Source organism: Bombina bombina, chromosome 2, assembly GCF_027579735.1.
Source record: "Bombina bombina isolate aBomBom1 chromosome 2, aBomBom1.pri, whole genome shotgun sequence".
Lineage (NCBI taxonomy): Eukaryota > Metazoa > Chordata > Amphibia > Anura > Bombinatoridae > Bombina > Bombina bombina.
Window position 1 is genome coordinate 1,405,131,439 of NC_069500.1, and position 26,096 is coordinate 1,405,157,534.

The 26,096-nt window shown below is 36.8% G+C and overlaps 1 protein-coding gene across 9 annotated transcripts in view; it reads left to right on the top strand.

The window, feature by feature from the left end:
* DYSF (dysferlin) overlaps window positions 1-26,096 on the top strand; it is a 780,712-nt gene that overhangs the window by 265,577 nt on the left and 489,039 nt on the right. For all 9 annotated transcript variants that reach the window (XM_053704344.1, XM_053704350.1, XM_053704349.1 and 6 more), the window contains 3 exons: window positions 8,214-8,361; window positions 9,511-9,701; window positions 22,925-23,053. In XM_053704344.1, coding sequence (XP_053560319.1) covers window positions 8,214-8,361; window positions 9,511-9,701; window positions 22,925-23,053 — 468 coding nt within the window. The remainder of the gene's footprint in view (window positions 1-8,213; window positions 8,362-9,510; window positions 9,702-22,924; window positions 23,054-26,096) is intronic.

Genomic DNA, 26,096 nt, shown 5'->3' on the forward strand with positions numbered 1-26,096 from the left:
TTATTCTACGTGGATATTTCCATCTGGTCGCTTGCCTTTCTGCCAGCCCCTCAGACGATCACATTGGTTTTGTACTTCATCAGATTTGTGCATGTTCTTGAATTGCATCTGAACACTTCCTGACGATAAGCAACAATCTCTGCAATGACTTGTTTCCACAAAGATTTCATTCCAGTTACAAGTTTACAAGAATTACGTTTTTTATTTCTGGGAAATGAATGTGTTATTCTTAAAGTGAAACTAAATCCAAAAATGTTCTTTCATGATTCAGATAGAGAATACAATTTTAAACAACATTCAAATTTACTTCTATTATCGAATGTACTTTATTATTTAGATATTCTTTGCTGAAGAAATAGCAATGCATGGGTGAGCCAATCACACGAGGCATCTATGTGCAGCAACCAATCAGCAGCTACTATGCCTATATTGATATGCTTTTCAGGAAAGGATATCAAGAGAATGAAGCAAAATAGATAATAGAAGTAAATTAGAAAGTTGTTAAAAATTGCATGCTCGTGAAAGAAATATTTGGATTTCATGTCCCTTTAAGCAAGCTCTTTCTTTTCTGAGGTTAAGGTTATATATATACAATTTACCAAACTTCTTTTGCATATCCCTAAAAAGAATGCTTAAAGGGACACAAATATTAAAATTAAACTTTCTTGATTCAGAGAACACAGGCAACGTCTGCTATCAAATTTACTTCATTCTCTTGGTCTTTGATAAAACTGAGCTCTTGCTCATGATAGCTTACTGAGGTAGACACGGGAGTGTGCATGTGTTTTGATCACTGTATATCAGCAGTGCTTTCAACAATGTTTGTAAGAATGGTATATATAGTGCTCAGGACATATACACACTTCCAAACATACCGTAGTATGCTCTCATGAAAGGCTAAGTTGTAATAAAAGGTAACCGATAGCATACCTCACAACTGTCCGTCATCCTGCAGGATTGTGATGGGCTAAAAGGTATGTCCCACTTCCCACTCACAGCCCCTCAGTGTACCAGTGTTATGGGACTGTCTAAGACACAGCCACAACCCCGTCCAGACATGCTCTTGACCTGCCAACAACTCTCCCAGACACACCCAAGTCACACACCCCTCCCACATGATGCCCCACCCACAAATGCTGGTGAGCCATTGCCCACTGAGATTTTAGCCTCACACGTTCTGGAAAGCATCTAGTAAATGTTGCTAGGTATTGAAGTTGAAGAAGTAAATATAATGGCAGAAGAAAACTCTAAAGTCTTTTGAAAATTATATGTTCTGTCTGAATCATGAATTCTGATAGGTATTGGCCTAGCACATAACCTAGAAAAGGATTGATTTAGAAATGCTTGATGGAAGATGACAAAGCTCCCAATTGTACAGCACACAAATCAGAATCCCTTTCCTGGTGACTCTTTTTCCTCTTTGTTCCCCCTATTTATATCCCAATAACTCTAAACATAAGGAACCACCTAGATTCCTCCCAGGAACACTGAATCTGTATCCGGACAGCCCACCTCTATCCCTGACCACACCCATGAATATAAGACCGGCCCATAAGCTACTCATCCTGCAAGTGATGGGAGGTTTACAGTGTTCCTGTCATTGGTCAACTGAGTAAAAATATGTTTTAAGCCTAATACAGCACCTGAGCAATCACAGAAGCAGATAACTTTAGAAAGAAATACTTATACCAGAATACAATATGTTTAATTAGATATTTTCAAGATAATGCGGTCAATCACAACCCTGTAGAAGAGTTTATCTAAGGATTTTTTTACACAGAATTCACTAATAATGAATGTAAGTATTTCAGTAGATAAATCATTTGCTAAACATTTGTACAGGATTGTAATTGACCTCCAATGTGTTTTCACTGCTTGGTCTTTGCTTATTTAACACAATCTTAATCTTTGTAAATCTCAGGGTCGCTATGAGCTAAAGCTTTCTGCTCTGGCAAGAGCATCTAATACATCGCGTCAGTACTGTGACGTCCTTTAAACAATTTTAGAAAGTGAAATTTTAGCTTTGAGAGCTGTTAATATCTCAATTTGCAGCTTCTAGACGTGAAGGAGAGACACCTATATTACATTATAATTCTCCCACACATTTCCCAAAGGTTTTGTGTGATTTTTCTTTATGCCGGGGGGTGGGGGGCGAGATTATCAGGCATCGGGGTCTGAAGTTGCTTGTGCATATGGATAGTATAGTTTTGCCAGCTGTCACCAATAAAAATACTTAACAAATTATGTCACTGGGCACAATGGTCTGTGGGGGTCACACAATGCCCCTCCCCCCATACAAAGCTCTACCTTAGACTCCACTCTTGTTTCTACCATGTATATTTTTCACAACTAGACAGTCATTTTACCTTTTGGCTGCCAGTAACATGCAAATCAATAATTCTACCTCTTTGGTTACCAGTAATAGTAGAGATCTGACCCCCTTTACTGCTTCTCACTTTTTTTCTGCTTCATATTTGTAATGCATTAAAGCATAGGAGGCATAATGCGTTTAACACTCATGGACCTTTTATTGTTCAGTATCGTTGTGAACCGCCTGCTACAATACTGGATACCTGCCAACCCTGGGACAGCACTGGACCATTGTGTTGTCATCAGTGGGATACAGACATTATATACCGGGATAAGGTGTAACTGGATATTTTACATTTTACTGTCTGTGTTATAGGTTTTATTTAAAGGACCATTAAATACTGAAAAATCTGGCCCTTTGTTGTGTACATATTTTTCTGACAAGTTTAAAAGTTACTTCTTCCTTCCCCCTACATCTTGTAACAGCTATCAGCCAATCACAGACGCATATACATTTACCCTGGGAAGTTTTGCACATGCTCAGTAAAAGTTAGTGCCTCAGAAAGTGTGCATATAAAAAAGAGTGTGGAAAGTTTTTAAAATTGTTTGCTCTGTCTGAATCATGAAAGTTTAATTCTGACTTTAGTGTCCCTTAGGAAAGTCAAAATTAAACGTGCATGATTCAGATAGAGCTTGTCATTTTAAGACACTTTTAAATTCACTTCTATTTTCAAATGTGCTTTGTTCTCTTGGTATCCCTTGTTGAAAAAGAATACGCACATATCCTACACTAGTGGGAGCTGCTGCTGATTGGTGCCTGCACACATTTGTCTTTTGTGATTGGCTAACTAGATATGTTCAGCTAGCTGACAGTAGTGCAATGTTGTTTCTTCAGCAAAGGATAACAAGAGAATAAAGCTAATTTGATAATGGAAGAAAATTGGAAAGTTGTTTAAAATTGTATGTTCTATCTAAATTATGAAAGAAAATTTTGGGTTTTCCTGTCCCTTTAAATATGAATTCATAGAGATGACACAGGAGAAAAGAAAATGAATGTATTAATTATTGAATTAACACTGACGATTCAGGTTGTTGCCAATCGTATTTGCGTCCTCTTTGCTGGCGTCTAGCAAAGGGAGCGTGATTAGATTCGCTACATCCTGAATCGCCAGTGAAGTAGGTAACAGACTATCCTTTACGGACGGAGGAAGGGCGACATATAGGAAAATATGAAAGGGTAATTAATAAAAAAAATTAAGCTTTTCAAAGCCTTTCATGAATCAAAGTCCCCATCTTTTAGTTTATAATTACAAAAATTGTAGCTAAAAAGTTAAGGTTTACCATCACTTTAATTAGGGAACCAACCCCTGCAGTTAATAGCAAACATTACACAGTATAGACTGCAAGGTATGGTTCCATTATAAACTGTTTCACTACTGGGCCTTAGAGGGAACACACAGTCAAACTCCTATGTTCTTCACTTAGGCAAAAATGTTCTTTTTATTTTTAAATAGATATTTATATATATACTGTATACTGTATGTATATATATATATTTGTAAACTATATATGAATACCTATATGAACATATACAGATATAGATAAATATTGTATATACATATATAGAAATATATATTTAAAAATATTTTTTTTTTCAAAGTGATGAACAGGAATTTCAAGTATTTCTATTCAAAACACATTAACACATATTAAAATTGATTAAAAGACAGAAAAGTATATATATGTGTATATATGTGTTAATGTTAGGGTGACCATATTGCTGCTTTAAAAAGGGACATATAGGAAAAATACATATGTCAGGGTTCTTATACAAAACATTTCTTTAACCCCTTAATGACCACAGCACTTTTCCATTTTCTGTCCGTTTGGGACCAAGGCTATTTTTACATTTTTGCGGTGTTTGTGTTTAGCTGTAATTTCCCTCTTACTCATTTACTGTACCCACACATATTATATACCGTTTGTCTCGCCATTAAATTAACTTTCTAAAAATACCATTATTTTCATCATATCTTATAATTTACTATAAAAATTTTTATAAAATATGAGGAAAAAATGGAAAAAAACACACTTTTTTTAACTTTGACCCCCAAAATCTGTTACACATCTACAACCACCAAAAAAAAAACATGCTAAATAGTTTCTAAATTTTGTCCTGAGTTTAGAAATACCCAATGTTTACATGTTCTTTGCTTTTTTTGAAAGCTATAGGGCCATAAATACAAGTAGCACTTTGCTATTTCCAAACTACTTTTTTTCAAAATTAGCGCTAGTTACATTGGAACACTAATATCTTTCAGGAATCCCTGAATATCCCTTGACATGTATATATTTTTTTTTAGAAGACATCCCAAAGTATTGATCTAGGCCAATTTTGGTATATTTCATGCCACCATTTCACCGCCAAATGCGATCAAATACAAAAAATCATTCACTTTTTCACAAATTTTTTCACAAACTCGGTTTCTCACTGAAATTATTTACAAACAGCTTGTGCAATTATAGCATAAATGGTTGTAAATACTTCTCTGGGATCCCCTTTGTTCAGAAAAAGCAGACATATATGGCTTTGGCGTTGCTTTTTGGTAATTAGAAGGCCACTAAATGCCACTGCGCACCACACGTGTATTATGCCCAGCAGTGAAGGGGTTAATTAGGGAGCAGGGCCGCCACTAGAAATTTTGGGGCCCCTGACTTAACCATTGATCAGGGCCCCCCCCCCTCCTTTGACATGTGCAATTTTTGACCAAGTGACTAAAACGTATATGCACTTTATTCTTAAGTGTCTATTTAAACTTGGAAATGTTGTAAAGGTGGTAACATACAAACACACAGACACACTCATACACTGAAACACACACACACACTCACACATAAGGATTCACATATAGACACTCTAGCAAACACGCAAAGAAACTCAGACACAGACACCCAAACAGACACTCAGCACTTGATTACATTGACCTGCCAAGTAATGAGGAAGATTACAGTTTTGTAAAAAAAAGGAGATTTAGAAAACAAAATATGGAGTTCTGATTATCTTTTTGTAAAGGAAGATGCCAAGTAAATGATGACAACAGCATGCAGTGGCTGAAAATAAGGGTCCTGAACTGCCTAAACAATAATTTAAAGGTTAAATGGTGGATTGGTGACTTCGTAAAGGTCTCATTAGTCTCAGTCTGTAGAAAGATGTGAATAATCAGTAGTAAGGTCAAAATGTCCTAAAAAGGAACAGACAATGGACACACACATACACAAAATTAAGTCAGCTTTAGTGTAAACTGAACAGTTTTAAGTTAACCTGTCTCATTTCAAACACTGAGCAATCTTGATCTGCCAAAAGGGCACCTACCATTTGTGTATTGAGGAGGAAACATTTCTGCATGGTTTTAAATATAGAATTTCTACAGCATTGTCAAATAATCATAAGTACACTGCTGCTAAAAAAAATGTTTTATTGGACCCTTGGCCCCACCATACAACTACTACCACACTGAAGTTGCAATCCAAAATTGCACAAAGAAATAAAAAACATTTGCTAAGTAATTCCTACCTCCTCGGCAAATGAAAGAGATCTGCCGTCTGACTCAGGAACACACTGTACAAACAAAGTGCCAAGTCTGTCTCACACTGAGCATAGTGGTTTAGTGCACACTCAGAAATCCTCTCAAATACTAATACTTTACTCCTTGTAATAACATTTCCCATGCTCAATTAGCACTCTGCTGTAGTACCCACTGGTGGCTGCCAAAATTTAAAAAAAAAAAAAAAATTTTTTTTTTTTTTTTAGTTCTTGCCTCATGGGCCCCCCCCCTGGCCCATTGGGCCCCTGACAGGAGTCACCCCTGTCACCCCCTGATGGCGGCCCTGTTAGGGAGCATGTAGGGAGCTTTTTTGGGGTAATTTTAGCTTTAGTGTAGGGTAGTAGACAACCCCAAGTATTGATCTAGGCCCATTTTGGTATATTTCATGCCACCATTTCACCGCCAAATGCGATCAAATAAAAAAAAAAACCTTAAATTTTTCACAATTTTAGGTTTCTCACTGAAATTATTTACAAACAGCTTGTGCAATTATGGCACAAATGGTTGTAAATGCTTCTCTGGGATCCCCTTTGTTCAGAAATAGCAGACATATATGACTTTGGCATTGCTTTCTGATAATTAGAAGGCCGCGAAATGCTGCTGCGCATCACACGTGTATTATGGCTAGCAGTGAAGGGGTTAATTAGGAAGTTTGTAGGGAGCTTGCAGGGTTAATTTTAGCTTTAGTGTAGAGATCAGCCTCCCACCTGACACATCAGACCCCCTGATCCCTCCCAAATAGCTCCCTTCCCTCCCCCACCCCACAATTGTCCCCGCCATCTTAAGTACTGGCAGAAAGTCTGCCAGTACTAAAATAAAAGTTTTTTGGGGGGTTTAGGTTTTTTTAAAAAAAAATTCTTCTGCTGTGTAGGACCCCCCTTAGCCTCCAACCTCCCTGATCCCCCCCAAAACAGCTCTGTAACCTTCCCCATCTGCCTTATTGGGGGCCATCTTTTTGCACAAAAAAGGGCTTTTTTTTCTTAGTTTTTTTTTTTTCTGTAGTGTAGCTCCCCCCCCCCCCCCACCGACAAACCCCCACCACCTCACTGATCGTTTTTTTTTTTTAACTGATTCCCCTTTTTAACCTTTTTTATTTTACACCTTTTTCTGTAGTGTAGCGGTTCCCACCCGCTCCCTCCCCGTGCACGCGCCCGCCCCCGCCCTCCCGTGCGCGCCCCCGGGCATCCCCGCCCACGATCCCGCCCCCCTCCACATCTCCAGGGCCATTGATGGCCGCCACCCGCCTCCCGGTCCTGCTCCCACCCACCAACGAAGGAAGCCACCGATCTCCGGTGTAGAGAGGGCCACAGAGTGGCTCTCTCTGCATCGGATGGCTTCAAAAGGTTATTGCAGGATGCCTCCATATCGAGGCATCACTGCAATAACCGGAAAGCAGCTGGAAGCAAACAGGATCGCTTCCAGCTGCTTTCCACACCGAGGACGTGCAGGGTACGTCCTCAGGCGTTAACTGCCTTTTTTTTGAGGACGTACCCTGCACGTCCTCGGTCGTTAAGGGGTTAAACAGCCTTGAAAACAGCCCTAACATATGTATTTTTCATATGTGTCCGTTTTTCAAGCGGCAATATGCGCACCCTAGTTATTGTGTATATATGTATAAATGTGTGCACATACATATTTGCACATATAAAAATATAAATACATAAATTTACACATATATAGACATGTATACATAGATACATACACATATGTATACTTTTGAGCCCTTTCCAGTCAAACACCTTGCCATATACCATATCCCTTTTTAACCCTTTAACTTTTTTTTTAATATAAGTGATATATTTTGTAATAAAAAATGTATATATATATATATATATGAGTGTAATACTTTATTTTAATATGTTTTACATGTGTTTTGTGAACTTTATTTTTAACCCTTCCACTTTACTTCAGGTCTCAAGTTGCACTATTTCTTCTGGCGCTATTTGGGCTTTAACTCAAGCACAACGCATAACTTTCAACTTGTAATATCAGCTTTGTTTAGCGCGGTCGCAATATCAATTTAAAGTAATGGGTGCACTAGAGTGATGTTGGCTGCGCTAAACCTTCTCTGGTAAATATGATTTACCATGGACTTGTCACGTTGCGCTCTGTTAGATACTGATGATGACGTCTTGCGATATCATTAGTGCGCCATTTGTAAGCTGTGGTTCAGGAATTTCCTGTTGTATGACATAATATTGTGTATTACACTAATGAAGTAGCACTTGCCATTTTTTTGTGCTAGTGATGCATATAGTCTAAAAAGTGGAGTGTAATTAGCAGTTATGTGTTTTTCAGGCAACTTTAACCTTGCAAATATCCTACTTCCCTCCACCTGGAGCAGTCCCTCTTTATCCACCCCCTCTTTATCCACCGATGGCGCCCAAGGAGCCCACGCCATCCCTGGCATCAGTTTCAACAATGAATGAGCTGGATACTGTTACTGGTGAGCAAAGTAATAAAAGAATACACTTTATTTGCAGAGTTCGATAATAACTATTCTAAAATATAAACGTAAACGGACACGACTAACTTTACTTGTAAAAAAAATGAATCATTTATTTTGTATTCCCTGCAATTTACCTCTGAAAATTGTGTTATCCTAAAGCCAGGTTCCCGGACCATAACCATGAAACATTGTACACAGGTATTGCTTGATCAGTGCAGGAACTCATTTATATGTGTCCTTAATTGGCCAAAACAAAGGAGATATGATAAGCATACTAAATATGCTTTTCAAAGGGTCTGTCCCTGGACTGTGTGTGTATGTATATAGACTACTGTGCAAAAGTTTTAGGTGGTAAAAAATTCTGTAAAGTAAGAATGCTTTAAAAATAGAAATGTTAATAATTTATTTTTTACCACTTTATCAATTAACAAAATACAAAGTGAGTGAAATATCTAAATGAAATCAATATTTGTGTGACCACCCTTTGCTTTCAAAACAGCCTCAATTCTTCTAGGTACACTTACTGGATTTTGTAGGCATATAATCAGTTGTATGATTAATCAAACAGCTGCTAATGATCATTAATATGTTAAAACCAATTAATTAACTGAAACAGAAAAAGCTGTGTAGGAGGAATAAAACTTGACGAGGAACAGTCAAACTCTGCTAACAAGGTGAGGTTTCTGATAGTTTAATTTTAAAGATGATTGTTAATATATATCTCACAACATTGGTCTTTATATGGGGGGCAGAATACCTTTATCCCCCAAAATAAGAAATATTTTATAAGGCCTCTGATTTAAAAGAGGGTGGTCCCAGCATTCATAAAAGAGGTTTTATATTCTTATTGTTAGCAGCACTCAGGTTTACTGATCCCCTCACTCGAAGACACAGTGACTTAAACCTTCAGGGTACCAAGTTGTCAAATATTTTGTTGTGACCAACTAACTTGTATCAACTAAATCAGACACAAGTGTCGTGTAACATACTTTTTAAATAGTTTATCAGGTAAGTACATTTTTTTTTTATAAAGCAGATAAAATCATTTGTGAGAAACGGAAGCTAAGGTATACATATCAACAATCATTTATAATGCTATCTCTGAGGAACCAGTAGTTTATGTAAGTGTGCTTCCTGGTTTTGCAGATACGGCAGGTGAGGAAGATACTGAGGATCAGATGGAAACTGGGGATGAGGGCGATAGTGTATCGCTTCTTCCTGGCTCCGAGCCTCAGTCTCAGCAAAAAAAATCCCAGCCTGCCCCTGTTCAAGGGATTAAAAAAAAGAAGAAGAGTACTCAAAAGAAGACTCTTTCAAACAAGCCTCAGGACTTCCAAGTGAGTAATAAAAATATTTACCTAATTAGTAAATTCCATTACTTTCACTTCGATATTATACAGTTTTGGAGTGATGTTGTCTTTTGTAAATTTAGTTTAACCCCTTAATGACCACAGCACTTTTCCATTTTCTGTCCGTTTGGGACCAAGGCTATTTTTACATTTTTGCAGTGTTTGTGTTTAGCTGTAATTTTCCTCTTACTCATTTACTGTACCCACACATATTATATACCGTTTTTTTCGCCATTAAATGTACTTTCAAAAGATACCATTATTTTCATCATATCTTATAATTTACTATAAAAAAAATGATAAAATATGAGGAAAAAAACACGCTTTTTCTAACTTTGACCCCCAAAATCTGTTACACATCTACAACCACCAAAAAACACCCATGCTAAATAGTTTCTAAATTTTGTCCTGAGTTTAGAAATACCCAATGTTTACACGTTCTTTGCTTTTTTTGCAAGTTATAGGGCAATAAATACAAGTAGCACTTTGCTATTTCCAAACCACTTTTTTTTTCAAAATTAGCGATAGTTACATTGGAACACTGATATCTTCCAGGAATCCCTGAATATCCATTGACATGTATATATATATTTTTAGAAGACATCCCAAAGTATTGATCTAGGCCCATTTTGGTATATTTCATGCCACCATTTCACCGCCAAATGCGATCAAATAAAAAAAATTGTTCACTTTTTCACAAATTGTTTCACAAACTTTAGGTTTCTCACTGAAATTATTTACAAACAACTTGTGCAATTATAGCATAAATGGTTGTAAATGCTTCTCTGGGATCCCCTTTGTTCAGAAATAGCAGACATATATGGCTTTGGCTTTGCTTTTTGGTAATTAGAAGGCTGCTAAATGCCACTGCGCACCACACGTGTATTATGCCCAGCAGTGAAGGGGTTAATTAGGGAGCATGTAGGGAGCTTCTAGGGTTAATTTTAGCTTTAGTGTAGTGTAGTAGAGAACCCCAAGTATTGATCTAGGCCCATTTTGGTATATTTCATGCCACCATTTCACCGCCAAATGCGATCAAATAAAAAAAAACTTAAATTTTTTCACAATTTTAGGTTTCTCACTGAAATTATTTACAAACAGCTTGTGCAATTATGGCACAAATGGTTGTAAATGCTTCTCTGCGATCCGCTTTGTTCAGAAATAGCAGACATATATGACTTTGGCATTACTTTTTGGTAATTAGAAGGCCGCTAAATGCTGCTGCGCATCACACATGTATTATGACTAGCAGTGAAGGGGTTAATTAGGTAGTTTGTAGGGAGCTTGCAGGGTTAATTTTAGCTTTAGAGTAGAGATCAGCCTCCCGCCTGACACATCACACCCCCTGATCCCTCCCAAACAGCTTCATTCCCTCCCCCACCCCACAATTGTCCCCGCCATCTTAAGTACTGGCAGAAAGTCTCCCAGTACTAAAATAAAAGGTATCTTTTTGTTTGTGTTTTTTATTTTTTTTTGGCATATTTACATATGCTGCTTTGTAGAATCCCCCCATAGCCCCCAACCTCCCTGATCCCCTCCCAAACAGCTCTCTAACCCTCCCCCTCTGCCTTATTGGGGGCCATTTTGGGTACTGGCAGCTGTCTGCCAGTACCCAGTTTGCAGAAAAAAATGTTTTTTTATTTTTTTTTCTCCCGTTTTTTTCTGTAGTGTAGCTTCCCTCCCTCCACAGAGCAACCCAACATCCCCTGATGACCCTTTTTTGTTTTTAATTACCTCCCCCCCCCCTTTTTCCCCACTAGTCAGTTAAAATTTTCTGTAGTGAAGTGGTTTCCACCCGCTCCCTCCCCATGCACGCGCCCGCCCCCGCCTCCCTGTGCACTTGCGCGTGTCCGTGCGCGCCCCCGGGCATCCCCGCCCATGATCCCGCCCCCCTCCACATCACCTGGGCCATTGATGGCCGCCACCCACCTCCCACACAGGCTCCCACCCACCAACGATGAAAGCCATGGATGTCCGGTGCAGAGAGGGCCACAGAGTGGCTCTCTCTGCATCGGATGGATACTAAAGGTTATTGCAGGATGCCTCGATATCGAGGCATCACTGCAATAACCGGAAAGCAGCTGGAAGCGAGCAGGATCGCTTCTAGCTGCTTTCCAGACCAAGGACGTGCAGGGTACGTCCTTGGTCGTTAAGTAACTTTTTTTTGAGGACGTACCCTGCACGTCCTCGGTCGTTAAGGGGTTAATTAAAGCATAAAATGTTACCAGAATTACCATTATAATCCTTTAGAAGCCAAAGACGGCTACCATGCTGGTTTATAGCTAGGGATGGGCGAATGTGGTGAAAGTGCAGTTCACTTGGTAGAACGAATAGTCCTGTGGACATTCGTTATGGACAATACAATATTGAGAAGAACGAATATCCATTAAATTCGGTAATTGAATGTTATTTCCGGTTTTCGAATGTTACTTTCGTTTTCGAATGTTCATAATTAGATTGAATATCCACATTTGAATTTTTCAAATGTAACCATTTGATTTAACAAAAACTATTCAGAAGTTCAATAGTTCAATTTAGTAAATTGATACATAATAGGTACAAACATAGATTTGAATTTTTCTGTTTCGAATATTGCATAATTTGAATATTATATTTAAAGAGAGCATTAGAAATATTAGTATAGTTATATTGATTCAAATTTTTCTAATTCTAATTTTCAATAATTCAATGCGAATTATGCAATATTTGAATTGAATATTATATTTAAAGATAGCATTAGAAATAGTATTACATTAAACAAATATTAGAATAGTATACAAACATTCCAAATTTTAAACAAACAAACGAATGTGTTAATTTTCGTTACATTCTCCCATCCCTACTTATAGAGTGTTTCCCTGCCTACAAATGTAACTATTTTGAAACACAACTGCTTGTGACTTAAAACCACATGGTATTTCACAACCATACTAAATATAAATATGGATTGATTTATGCTTTACTCCTATTTATTTGCATTCTAATAATAATTATCCTAAAGGTAATAATGACCATATATTTATGCAACATTTATAATAATAAAAAAAAAATTTGCTTTCACAACTTAAGGTTAAATAGGGAATTTGAAATATAATTTTTGAATTTGGAAATGTAATATAGGGAAATTGAATATGCAGATTTATTTATGTGATGTTGAATAAGGTAATTGGATATTTTTATTTTGTATAGCAAATTTCCATGCTAAATACTAAGGTTTGATGTGGAATATAGAATTTTAATATTGATTTATGAGATGATCTTTAACATTGCAAATGTAATCAAGCTAAAATATTTTTTTGAAACATTTACATCAATAAACCAAGATCTAGAAACTCATAGCTTTTCATTATACAACTCACACAACTGGGGATGTTGTGTCTTTTTAAAGGGATAGTCTAGTAAAAAATAAACGTTCATGATTCAGATAGAGCATGCAATTTTAAGCAACTTTCTAATTTACTCCTATTGTCAATTTCTCTTCGTTCTCTTGCTATCTTTATTTTAAAAAGCTGGAATGTAAGCTTAGGAGCTGGCCCATTTTTGGTTCAGCATCTGGATAGCACTTGCTGGCTACATTTAGACACCAATCAGCAAGCGCTACCCAGGTGCTGAACTAAAAACGGGCCGGCTTCTAAGCTTACATTTCAGCTTTTTTAAATAAAGATACCAAGAGAACAAAGAAAAATTGACAATAGGAGTAAATTATAAAGTTGCTTAAAATTGCATGCTCTATGCGAATCATGAACGTTTACTTTTGACTTTACTATCCCTTTAAGTTCAGTGAACTTCAACATAACAAAGCAAAATAACGTGTCTGCACACTACGCACAACCTTTACCCACAAACATTTGCTTGACATATCGTCACTGTCGTTGTCTAATGATCACATATTTATGCAAAAATTCCATTGTGCTGTAAAATATAAATAGCTTGCGGGAACTCTAACAAAATAACCACACAAATGAATAATGGGATTTGATTCATGCTCTGGCATATAAATCATTTCCAATGTGTTGGATGTCTGTTTATTGTTCCTACAGTGACTCACCACCTCTTCCTTTTTTTTGAGGAAAGACTCAAATCTTCATCATTGTTATAAACTGGTTCTTCTTTTCAGTCTCCCAATAAAAACAAAAAAAACAAAACATTCATAGACAAATAGTCAGTAAAAAACGTAGATTATGAGTTTTGCGCTATACCGGGTGCGTAAATAACGCAATAAAATGAGCGGTATCGCACTTTACATAGCGCTGCCATTAGGAGTTACTTAAAAGCACCCTTGTGCTGTGCGTTATGGTGCGTTACGTTCCAAGCCAAGGGTTGAGTTTATGTGCTCAAGCACGCTTTCCCCCATAGACATAAATGGGGAGAAAGTGTTAGAAAAAAACCTAACACCTGCGATCTCGGAATGGCAAATCACTGTAACGCAACCCCATTGATATCTATGGGAAAAAGAAAGTTATGTTTAAACCTAACACCCTAAAATAAACCCCTAGTCTAAATACCCCTAGTCCGCCGCCCCCCGACAACGCTAACACTAAACAAAGTGATTAACATCGCCGACACCTAAATAAAGTTATTTAACCCCTAATCTGCTGCTTTCCGACATCGCCAGCACTAAATAAACCTATCATCCCCTAAACCGCTGGACCCCCACATTGCAACTAATAAATAAAGCTATTAACCCCTAATCCGCCACCCACCCACATTGCTACTACTATAATAAACCTTTTAGCCCCTAAACAGCCTCCCCCACATCGCAACTAATAAACTAAACCCATTAACCCCTAAACTGCCGATCCCCCACATCGCAACTAATTAACTAAACCTATTAACCCCTAAAGCACTGCCCCCCACATCGCAACTCATAAACTAAACCTATTAACCCCTAAACCGCCGGCCCCCACATCGCAAAACAATATAACTATCTTAAAATAAATAAAAACTTACCCTTGAAATAAAAAAAACTAAGATTAAACTATAAATTAACCTAACATAACTATTCTAATAAAAAAATAAAAAAACTAGCAATCAAAAAACCTAAATTACAAATTTAAATAAACCTTATACTATGAAAATAATAAAAAAAATCTAATCTAGCCAATAGGATGAGAGCTACTGAAATCCTATTGGATGTTCAAATCAGCCAATAGGATTTCAGTAGCTCTCATCCTATTGGCTGATTTGAAAATGTCAGCCAATAGGAATGGAAGGTACCCCATATTTAAACGGGTACCTTACATTCAAACTTCAGTGTACGGCGGTGACTGTATGAAGAGGATCCTCCACACTGGATGTCCATGCCGCCTGCGACAATGCTCCGCGCCTCCACAGTTCCGCACTGCCACATCTCTGTGACACCGGGATGAAGATAGAAGATGGTCCTGCGATGGAGGAAGATGTTGCCGTCTAGATGAAGACTTCTCGCCGCCTGTATTAGGATGGATGACCAGACTTCAGAAACCGTGAGTAGATATTCTGGGGTTAGTGTTAGTTTTTTTTTTTCATTTTTTGGGGTGTTTTTTTTTTTAGATTAGGGCTTTGGGTAGTAAAAGAGCTGAATGCCCTCTAAGGGCAGTAAAAGAGCTGAATGCCCTTTTAAGGGCAATGCCCATACAAATGCCCTTTTAGGGGCAATGGGTAGCTTAGGATTTGTTTAGACTTAGGCTTTTTTATTTTGGGGGGTTGGTTGGGTGGGGGGTTTTACTTTTAGGGAGGACTTTGTAATTTTTTAATGTAAAAGAGCTGTTTAACTTAGGGCAATGCCCTAGAAAAGGCCCTTTTAAGGGCTATTGGTAGTTTATTGTTAGGTTAGGGGGTGTTTTTATTTGGGGGGGGGTGCTTTTTTATTTATTACATTAGGTGTAATTGTTTTTATTTTTGATAATTTACTTTATTTGTTTTTATTTTTTTTCGTATTTTTTGTGTTTGTTATTTTTTGTAATGTTAGATTTTAGATGTTAGATGTTTGCGTAGTATTAGGTTTATTTAAATTTGTAATTTAGGATTTTTAATTGGTAGTTTTTTTATTTTATTAGAATAGTAATGTTAGGTTAATTTATAGTTTAATGTTAGTTTTTTTTTATTTCACAGATAAGTTTTTATTTATTTAAAGATAGTAATATTGTAACTTTTAATTTAAAGTTAGGGGGTGTTAGGTTTAGGGGTTAATAGTTTAATTTAGTGTTTTGCGATGTGGGGGGCTGGCAGTGGGGTTCAGGGGTTAATAGGTTTAGTTTATTAGTTGCAATGTGGGGGGCTGGCGGTTTAGGGGTTAATAGGTTTAGTTTATTAGTTAAATAAAAAAGGTTATAAGGGAGGCGCTAAAAAAGCCAAAGGTATCAACACTTATAAGTAGAATATATATACATTTATTAAAACATACAAATAGCACATAAAAGGGACGTCTCCCCAAATAAGTAATCCAAAAAACACTATGTAAAATTAATATTAAAATTGATACACTGATATGACTCTAAAAAGATTGTCCTATAACATGCAAGGATCAAGGATTGTATTGTGAAGACCGCTGAGTGCAAATAAATCTATTGCACACTATGTTATAAAATATATAGGTCTCTAAAATGACATATAAAAACAGTAATAATAGATAAAGTCCAAAGTAGATAAATAGAATACCACCAAGCTGCCAAAAAATTGAGGTAGAACTGCCGATAAAACTTTAAATGTTCCACACTTCCTTAGGAGAAATTGATACCCAGCATATTTCAAAGGTAATACAGTTAATGCTCTTTGCAATGTACTTTACCCACGATCTCCTGATCGTATGAGGTTCACCTTTCCTGTTCGGTATCCTCCTCGAGTGAGTCCGACTGGGATTTTTCTTGATAAAGCCCATAAGAGGGCGAAACGCGTCGTTGTGTTGGCAGGACTACCCCTTGGCATTTATTATTTGCTATCATCTATACTTATCGGATTCCTTATACATAGCCCGGGTTATAAGTAATTGGAACTCTTTTCTTATTTGGAGAATCTCTGTTATGGTTTGTGGTTTGAATGAAATTTTGAATATTCACCACAGTGCCCACCTATCTACAACACCTGTTTATACCCTTGCGTGCAACAAGCACTAAGTGCAGGGTGAATGTGAGAGGATCGCGCCTGTGAAGTTCAGAAATAAGCGCAAAGTTTTGGCCTCTTTCCTTTACCGGAACTTTATCCAGTGACGTCAGACGCCGAAAAATCCCAGTCGGACTCACTCGAGGAGGATACCGAACAGGAAAGGTGAACCTCATACGATCAGGAGATCGTGGGTAAAGTACATTGCAAAGAGCATTAACTGTATTACCTTTGAAATATGCTGGGTATCAATTTCTCCTAAGGAAGTGTGGAACATTTAAAGTTTTATCGGCAGTTCTACCTCAATTTTTTGGCAGCTTGGTGGTATTCTATTTATCTACTTTGGACTTTATCTATTATTACTGTTTTTATATGTCATTTTAGAGACCTATATATTTTATAACATAGTGTGCAATAGATTTATTTGCACTCAGCGGTCTTCACAATACAATCCTTGATCCTTGCATGTTATAGGACAATCTTTTTAGAGTCATATCAGTGTATCAATTTTAATATTAATTTTACATAGTGTTTTTTGGATTACTTATTTGGGGAGACGTCCCTTTTATGTGCTATTTGTATGTTTTAATAAATGTATATATATTCTACTTATAAGTGTTGATACCTTTGGCTTTTTTAGCGCCTCCCTTATAACCTTTTTTATTTATTTAATCTTTCCTGTGACAACTATAGGGATATTGTCCTTTAAGGGGGAGTTTGGTATCTCTCTGTCCTAGCGCACCTTAAACACCTATTTTATTAACATTAGTTTATTAGTTGCACTGTGGGGGGCCAGCGCTTTAGGGGTTAATAGGTTTATATAGTGTTAGTGATGTGGGTGACGGCGGTTTAGGGGTTAATAGGGTTACTTTAGTCTCTGCGATGTGGGTGGGCGGCAGATTAGGGGTTAATAAGTTTAATATAGTATTTGAGATGGGGAAGGGTGGTGGTTTAGGGGGTTAATAGGTAGTTTATGGGTGTTAGTGTACTTAGTAACATTTTAGTTATGAGTTTTGTGAAACATTTTTGTTTTGCAAAATCCATAACTACCAGTCTCAGATCGCGGAATGGCTCATGACGGTATAGGCTGTAATGCAAGCATTTTAGCCGGACTGCACAACCTGTAATACGGCGCTATGGAAAATCACGCACTCAAACATCATTTTTTGAGTGTGGAATGGGCGTTGCATTACAGGCTAAAATGCTTGCGGTATAGCTATACCGCCGCAACTCGTAATATGCGTTACCGGCCATTCAATGCGCAATGGCCAATTTTTCAGCGGTATAGCCGTAACGCAAAACTTGTAATTTAGCCGTTATGTTTTTATTAATAGATTCTCATTTTATGTTGCTCAGAACTGTGATTTGGAAAAATAAAGAGTGTTATGTGTTGTCACACGTTTAAATTATTCATGGGAAAAAAGCTTCCTACTTCAAGTGGTAACCAGAATATTTATGGATCTATGAACCTTTTGGAACATTTAAGGTATAGTACAATTCTGTCTTTACAGAATTGGGTCCCTAGTTTACATGGAGCGTTTGTAAATTAATAAAAATCTCTAATGAATTAGAAAATTTTATTATTGCATTAACAGAAATGTTGCTTTAATAGTAATAGTTTAGCTTACTTAAAGGGACAGTCAACACCAAAATTGTTATTGTTTAAAAAGATAGATAATGCCTTTGTTATGTGAGGTAATGATATATAGGGAGTTTGTTATGTGAGGTAATGTTATATAGGAGTTTGTTGTGTGAGGTAATGTTATATAGGAACTTGTTATATGAGGAGGTACTGATATATAGGAGTTTGTCACGTGAGGGAATGATAAATAGGAGTTTCTTATGTGAAGTAATGATATATAGGAGTTTGGTATGTGAGGTAAATATATATATATATATATATATATATATATAGATGTTTTGTATGTGAGGTAATGATATACAGGAGTTTGTTATGTGAGGTAATTATATATATATGAGTTTGTTATGTGAAGTAATGATATATAGGAGTTTGTTATGTGAAGTAATGATATGTAGGAGTTTTTTATGTGAGGTAATTATATATAGTAGTTTATCATGTGATGTAATGATATATAGTAGTTTGTTATGTGAGGTAATGATATATAGGAGTTTATCATGTGATGTAATGATATATAGGAGTTTGTCATATGAGGTAATGATATATAGTGGTTTGGTAAGTGAGGTAATGATATATAGTAGTTGGGTATGTTTGGCAATTACATATATGAGTTTGTCATGTGAGAGAATATTATATAAAAGTTTGTCATGTGAGGCAATGATATATAAGAGTTTGGCATGAGAAGTAATGATATATAGGAGAATGGCATGTGAGGTAATGACATATAGGGAGTTTGTTATGTGAGGTAATGTTATATAGGAGTTTGGCATGTGAGCTAATGATATATAGGAGTTTGTTATGTGAGGTAATGTTATATAGGAGTTTGTTATGTGAGGTAATGTTATATAGGAGTTTGTTATGTGAGGTAATGTTATATAGGATTTTGTTATGTGAGATAGTGATTTATAGGAGCTTATTATGTGAGGTAATGTTATATAGGAGCTTGTTATGTGAAGTAATGATAGATAGGAGTTTGTTATGTTAGGTAATGATATATAGGAGTTTGTCATGTGAGGTAATGTTATATAGGTGTTTGTTATGTGAGCTAATGATATATAGGAGTTTGTCATGTAAGGTAATGTTATATAGGAGTTTTTATGTGAGGTAATGTTATATAGGAGTTTGTTATTTGAGGTAATGTTATATAGGAGTTTGTTATTTGAGGTAATGTTATATAGGAGTTTGTTATTTGAGGTAATGTTATATAGGAGTTTGTTATGTGAGGTAATGATAGGAGTTTGGTATGTAAGGTAATGTTATATAGGAGCTTGTTATCAGCTAGATTACGAGTTTGGCGTTATGAGTGAAAAAACAGTGTTATGGCCCATAACGCTTCATTTTCCCTAACGCTGCTATTACAAGTCTTGTCGGTATAGGTGTACCACACACCTTTTAGCCAGTCACACAACGTCAGTACCGCACTTTTAAAAAAGTCCTTTTCAATGGGACTCTCATAGCACCGGTATTACGAGTTTGCCTGGGAGGCCAAAAAGTGAGCGGTACACTCTATAACCACAAGATCCATAATGCCATCTAAAGTCAGTAGTTATGAGAGTTACGCTACAAAGCTGTTACATAAAACTCATAACTAAAGTGTTAAAAAGTACACTAAAACCCATAAACTACCTATTAACCCCTAAACCGAGGCCCTCCCGCATCGCAAACACTATAATAAACTCATTAACCCCTAACCTGCCACTCCGGACATCACCGCCACTATTAGAATGTTTTAACCCCTATTCCGCCGCTCCCCGACATCGTTGCCACTATAATAAACCTATTAACCCCTAAACCGCCGCCCTTCCGCATCACAAACACTATTTAAATATAATTAACCCCTAATCTGCTGTCTGCCCACACCGCCGCTATAATAAACCTATTAACCCCTTAAACCGTAAGCCCCCCACAACAAAATATACTAAAATAAACTTCTAATCCCTAAACCTAACGACCCCCTAACTTTATGTTAAAATTACTATTTCCCTATCTTAAATTAAATTAAAACTTACTTGTCAAATTAAATAAATTAATTTTAAACTAACAATTAAACTAAGATAATTATTAAACTACAATTAAACTAACTACCAATTAAATTAAACTAAACTACACATTAAAAAAATCCTAACACTACTCTAAAAATTACAAAAATGATCTAATTACCAAAAAAAAACAACTAAATTACAAAAACAAACACTAAATTACGAAAAATAAGAAACAAATTATCAAAAATAAAAAAGAATTACACCTAATCTAATAGCCCTATCAAAATAAAAAATCCCCCCCCAAAATAAAAAAAAATCCCTAGCCTACAATAAACTACCAATGGCCCTTAAAAGGGCCTTTTGTGGGGCATTGCCCCAAAGATAACAGCTCTTTTACCTGTAAAAAAAAATACAAACACCTGCCCCAACAGTAAAACCCACCACCCCCACAACCAACCCCCCCAAATAAAATTACTATCTAAAAAAAACCTAAGCTCCCCATTGCCCTGAAAAGGGCATTTGTATGGGCATTGCCCTTTAAAGGGCATTTAGCTCTTTTAAATGCCAAGACCCTAAACTAAAAATAAAACCCACCCAAAAAAACCTTAAAAAACCTAACACTAACCCCCGATGATCCACTTACAGTTCTTGAAGTCCCACTTGATGGATCCATCCAGCTGGCGAAGTCATCATCCATGCTGCAAGAAGTCTTTATCCAGACGGCCTCTTCCATCTTCATCCAGCTGGCGAAGTCCTCATCCAGGCGGCAAGAAGTCTTCATCCAGACGGCATCTTCTATCTTCATCCATCAGGCGCGGAGCGGGTCCATCCTGAAGACATCCTGCGCGGAGCATCCTCTTCATACGGTCTCCGCCGTAAACTGGAACTTCAATGCAAGTGACGTCATCCAAGATGGTGTCCCTTGCATTCCTATTGGCTGAAAGATTTCAATCAGCCAATAGGATTAGAGATGCTAAAATCCTATTGGCTGTTCCAATCAGCCAATAGGATTGAGTTCTCATCTCATTTATTTGGGGGGGGGGGGTTGGTTGTGGGGGTGGTGGGTTTTACTGTTGGGGGGAGTGTTTGTATTTTTTTTACAGGTAAAAGAGCTGTTATCTTTGGGGCAATGCCCCACAAAAGGCCCTTTTAAGGGCCATTGGTATTATTATTTTGGGGGGGCTTTTTTATTTTGATAGGGCTATTAGATTAGGTGTAATTCTTTTCTATTTTTGATAATTTGTTTCTTTTTTTTTGTAATTTAGCGTTTATTTTTTTTTTGTAATGTTAGGTTTTAGTGTAAGGCAGGCTAGGTTTTATTTCACAGGTAAGTTTGTATTTATTTTAACTAGGTAGTTAGTAAATAATTAATAACTATTTACTAACTAGTACGCTTTAAAAAAAAAAAACACACAAAATAAATATAAAATCAATGCAATAGTGCTTGAATGTCAGAGATTTGAATAAATAGCCCCCCAGCACAATTGCATTAAATTCGCCATTAAACTTAAGGAATCAGGGCCTGATATTTGTATATTAATATTAGGTGATGTAAACTGGGGCTGAGACACAATTCCTATCATCTAGAGATTAGAGGGGGGCCTGTGCATTGCACATTTTTGGTCAGCCCTGTTGTGAGAATGTCATCTCTTATCAGTTTAGTTTAAACTGGATAAATTGTCAGAAAAAGAACTAAAACACTTACACACACTCACATACAAACACACACATACATACACACACTTACACACAAATACACACACATACATACACACAGACGTACACATACATACAAACACACAAACACGCATACAAACACATGCATAGAAATACATACAAACACACACACACATACAAACGTACACACATACATTCACACAACCATACACACAAACACACACATGCATACAAATACACACACATACATACAAACACACACACACTTACACACAAATACACACAGACATACACATACATACATACATACATACATACAAACACAAACATACAAACACACACACACATACACACACACACTTACACACAAATACACACACACATACATACACACAGAGGTACACATACATACACACAAACACGCATACAAACACATACACACATGCATAGAAATACATACAAACACACACTCACATACAAACACACACATACATACACACACTTACACACAAATACACACACACATACATACACACATACATACACATACATACACACAGACGTACACATACATACAAGCACACAAACACGCATACAAACACATGCATAGAAATACATACAAACACACACACACATACAAACGTACACACATACATTCACACAACCATACATACAAACACACAAACACACACAGATTATATGTTTTCCTCAACTAAGTATATAGCTCTAAGGTCATCAGTGGATTATTTAACAATATGTTTCTAGACTGCATTAATAAAAACTCCTATAGCATTCTAAAGAGTTACTCCGCTGCTTCCTTACTTGTGTTTTAGATCAGAGTACGAGTGATAGAAGGAAGACAGATTCCAGGAGCAAACATCAAACCAGTTGTCAAGGTGACGGTTTCAGGGCAGACCAAAAGAACCCGGATACGCAAAGGAAACAACCCATTCTTTGATGAGGTAAACAGCTTTGGGTAATATGATTGGTAGGACATTCATAAAGCACCTTCAAAAGTAGTTCCCTTTTGTGACGGACCACCTGGTACCCCCAATGAGTACCTCCGTCAGAACACTTCCCTTGTCCTGGACATCCCTTTATCCAGAGCAATTGCTCCTGGTATCTCCCTTTGACCTCAGTCTAAAGTTATGGAGGGGAACAGAACTGAGGCAACACTCAGTGGTCTGAACACAAAATGAACACTTTATTTAAAAGCAGCAAACATCTTTATACACCCTGGCATTCCAGAGTCACAGAGCTTCAGGTTACAGAGGGAATTGGTTAAACAGTAAAGCAAACATATGAACAATACAGCAAACCTCTAACAATTGTCTATTCACAGGTAAAACAGATTAACATATCAACTTAATTAACTGGGCGGAAAGTTTACTCAGACAATCTGATTTTGGGCAGTCTAGTTAACTTAATCACACAGGATCACAATCAGTTTACCCAGACAGACTCCTGAGACACAATTAGATCTGAAACATAAATAATAAAAACAGCTCTTATTAACTATTAAGTCCTTTATGCCCACTTTATTTATAGAGTCACAATTGCTCCCACAAGGGGCACTCACACCCTGTACCCATCCTGTGTTTATGGATACAGGATGACATGGACATAAGACAGAGTTATGAAAGTACATGGGGTGTCCAGCATATAAAATTCCATATTTCCATTCAGTCTCTGGGTATCTTTAAGCCCATGTACCTCCAGCCCAAGGAATGTTCCATAACAGGCCTTCAGATCTTGGTGACTCACGTCACACCTTTACTAAACTTTCCTAGATAACCCCTCAGCTTCTCAAATGGACCTCAGGTTTAGTAAACATTAAGCCTCATCATGATTCCAACACCACCTTACATAGAAACATAGATATTGACGGCAGATAAGAGCCATAGGCCCAGCAAGTCTGCCCGATATTACCAAACAGTATAAAGTCTAGTTTGTAGGATAGCCTTATGCTTGTCCCATGCATTTTTAAAGTGTTTGTCATTACTACCTCTTGAGGAAATTTATTCCATAAATCAATCACTCTTTCTGTAGTACTTCCTCAAATTACTCCTGAATCTACTACCCTTTAGCTCGAGATCATGACCCCTTTTTCTTGAATTTTCCATTTTATGGACCAGCTACTCACTTTCCTGGTTCTCTTGCCTTGTGTCTTGTACTATACATAAACAAGTTACTTGTAAATTTCTAAGGTTTTTGATAAAATGGGTTAGATTACAAGTTGCACACTATTGTTAGTGTGGGTCACGGTAAACAATATTGCGACCACGCTAACTTGCACGATTATTACAAGTTGAAAGTAAATGCATTAGCTTGAGTGCAAACTACATTTTTATTAGGGTTTTAACTAGTGTAAGTATTAACAAAAATGTGCACCAAACACAACATAAATACATATAAATAAAGTGTTAAAATCATATATACACTTTCTTTAAAATTATTCAAGTACATATAATAATATGGTATATGACAAGGTATTTAAATGGAAATGGCTATATTGTATATAAATATATATATATATATATATATATATATATATATATATATATATATATATATATATATATGGATTAAACAAATTCAAGCCTTGCGCTCTGCCTTACCCGTCCGCTACTTCCTGCTTCCTCTCTACGGCGCAATGGAGCGTGGGATGACGTCACTCGTAGACGTGCAACTGTGGGTATCTGGGCAACAGCGCTTACTTCATCCAAAAAGTGCTGGAAATGAATATAGAATACAAAAGAAGTCCGGATCCTCAGTGCATATAAAACTTACACTTTATTTGAAAAAAATCAGGTAAAAGCACAGTGTATCAGCAGATACAATTGTTCAGACCAAGAACTGACATTCAAGCATAGACAGCTGGGCGACTTGTTCACAACAATCTGCTGATACACTGTGCTTTTACCTGATTTTTTTCAAATAAAGTGTAAGTTTTATATGCACTGAGGATCCGGACTTCTTTTGTATTCTATATATATATATATATATATATATATATATATATATATATATATATATATATATATATATATATATATATATATATATATATATATATATATATAGTAGAAAACAAATGCACTCTCTTCTTTATAGTGAGTCAACAACCAAAATTTATTGACGTTCCGGGGGTTCACACAGACCCCTTCATCAGAATACCTGTATATATATATATATATATATATAAAGTCAGTGGTGGTGCACCTCTCCCAGTAACGTAAACACAAATATATTTTTTGCCCGGGGTGCACTTTGAAGTAATATACACAATCCAAAAATGAAAGTCACTCACCGGGTCTTGAAGTATGGAAAAAGTTTCTTTAATAGGGTGACGTTTCGAGGTTTCCTTGAAAAGTCACCCTATTAAAGAAACTTTTTCTACACTTCAAGACACGGTGAGTGCCTTTCATTTTTGGATTGTGTATATATATATATATATATATATATATATATATATATAGTAACAAGTGGTGAAGGATCCAAACGGATGGGTTCCGTATCCAGCAAAAAAACTTCACACAGCAGGCACAGCAGGAATTTGTAATCTGTTTAATGTGTAAATAACCAAACGTTTCAGCCCTCACATGGGCTTTTGTCAATGGTAAACATAAGCCAGGACGGACATAACACATACTGCTACCCTCCATACCCTCCTCTTTTTTTGTGGATTTGTCACCTTGATACCACTGAGTATAGATGGTGTTACCCGCGCTCTTAGATTTATATTAATTTGTTTAAATGAGCCCTTGTAACTATGTTCTCCTTATTCACACTTTGTTTATCTTTTTGGGTGTTTATGGTGGCTGTCATATTGGCCCCTGTCAGTCTTTGCCGCTTGTGGTACCGCCCACATTGCACGTGTTTGCAAGCTTAACACAGTGATGCGCTTTGCTCGTTTACTGCTTGGTCTATGCATGACACTCTGGGGGTGGAGCCGGTTAACCCGTTTCCAGGTGATGCGTCTTGTCTTTGCAGCTGATTGCGGTT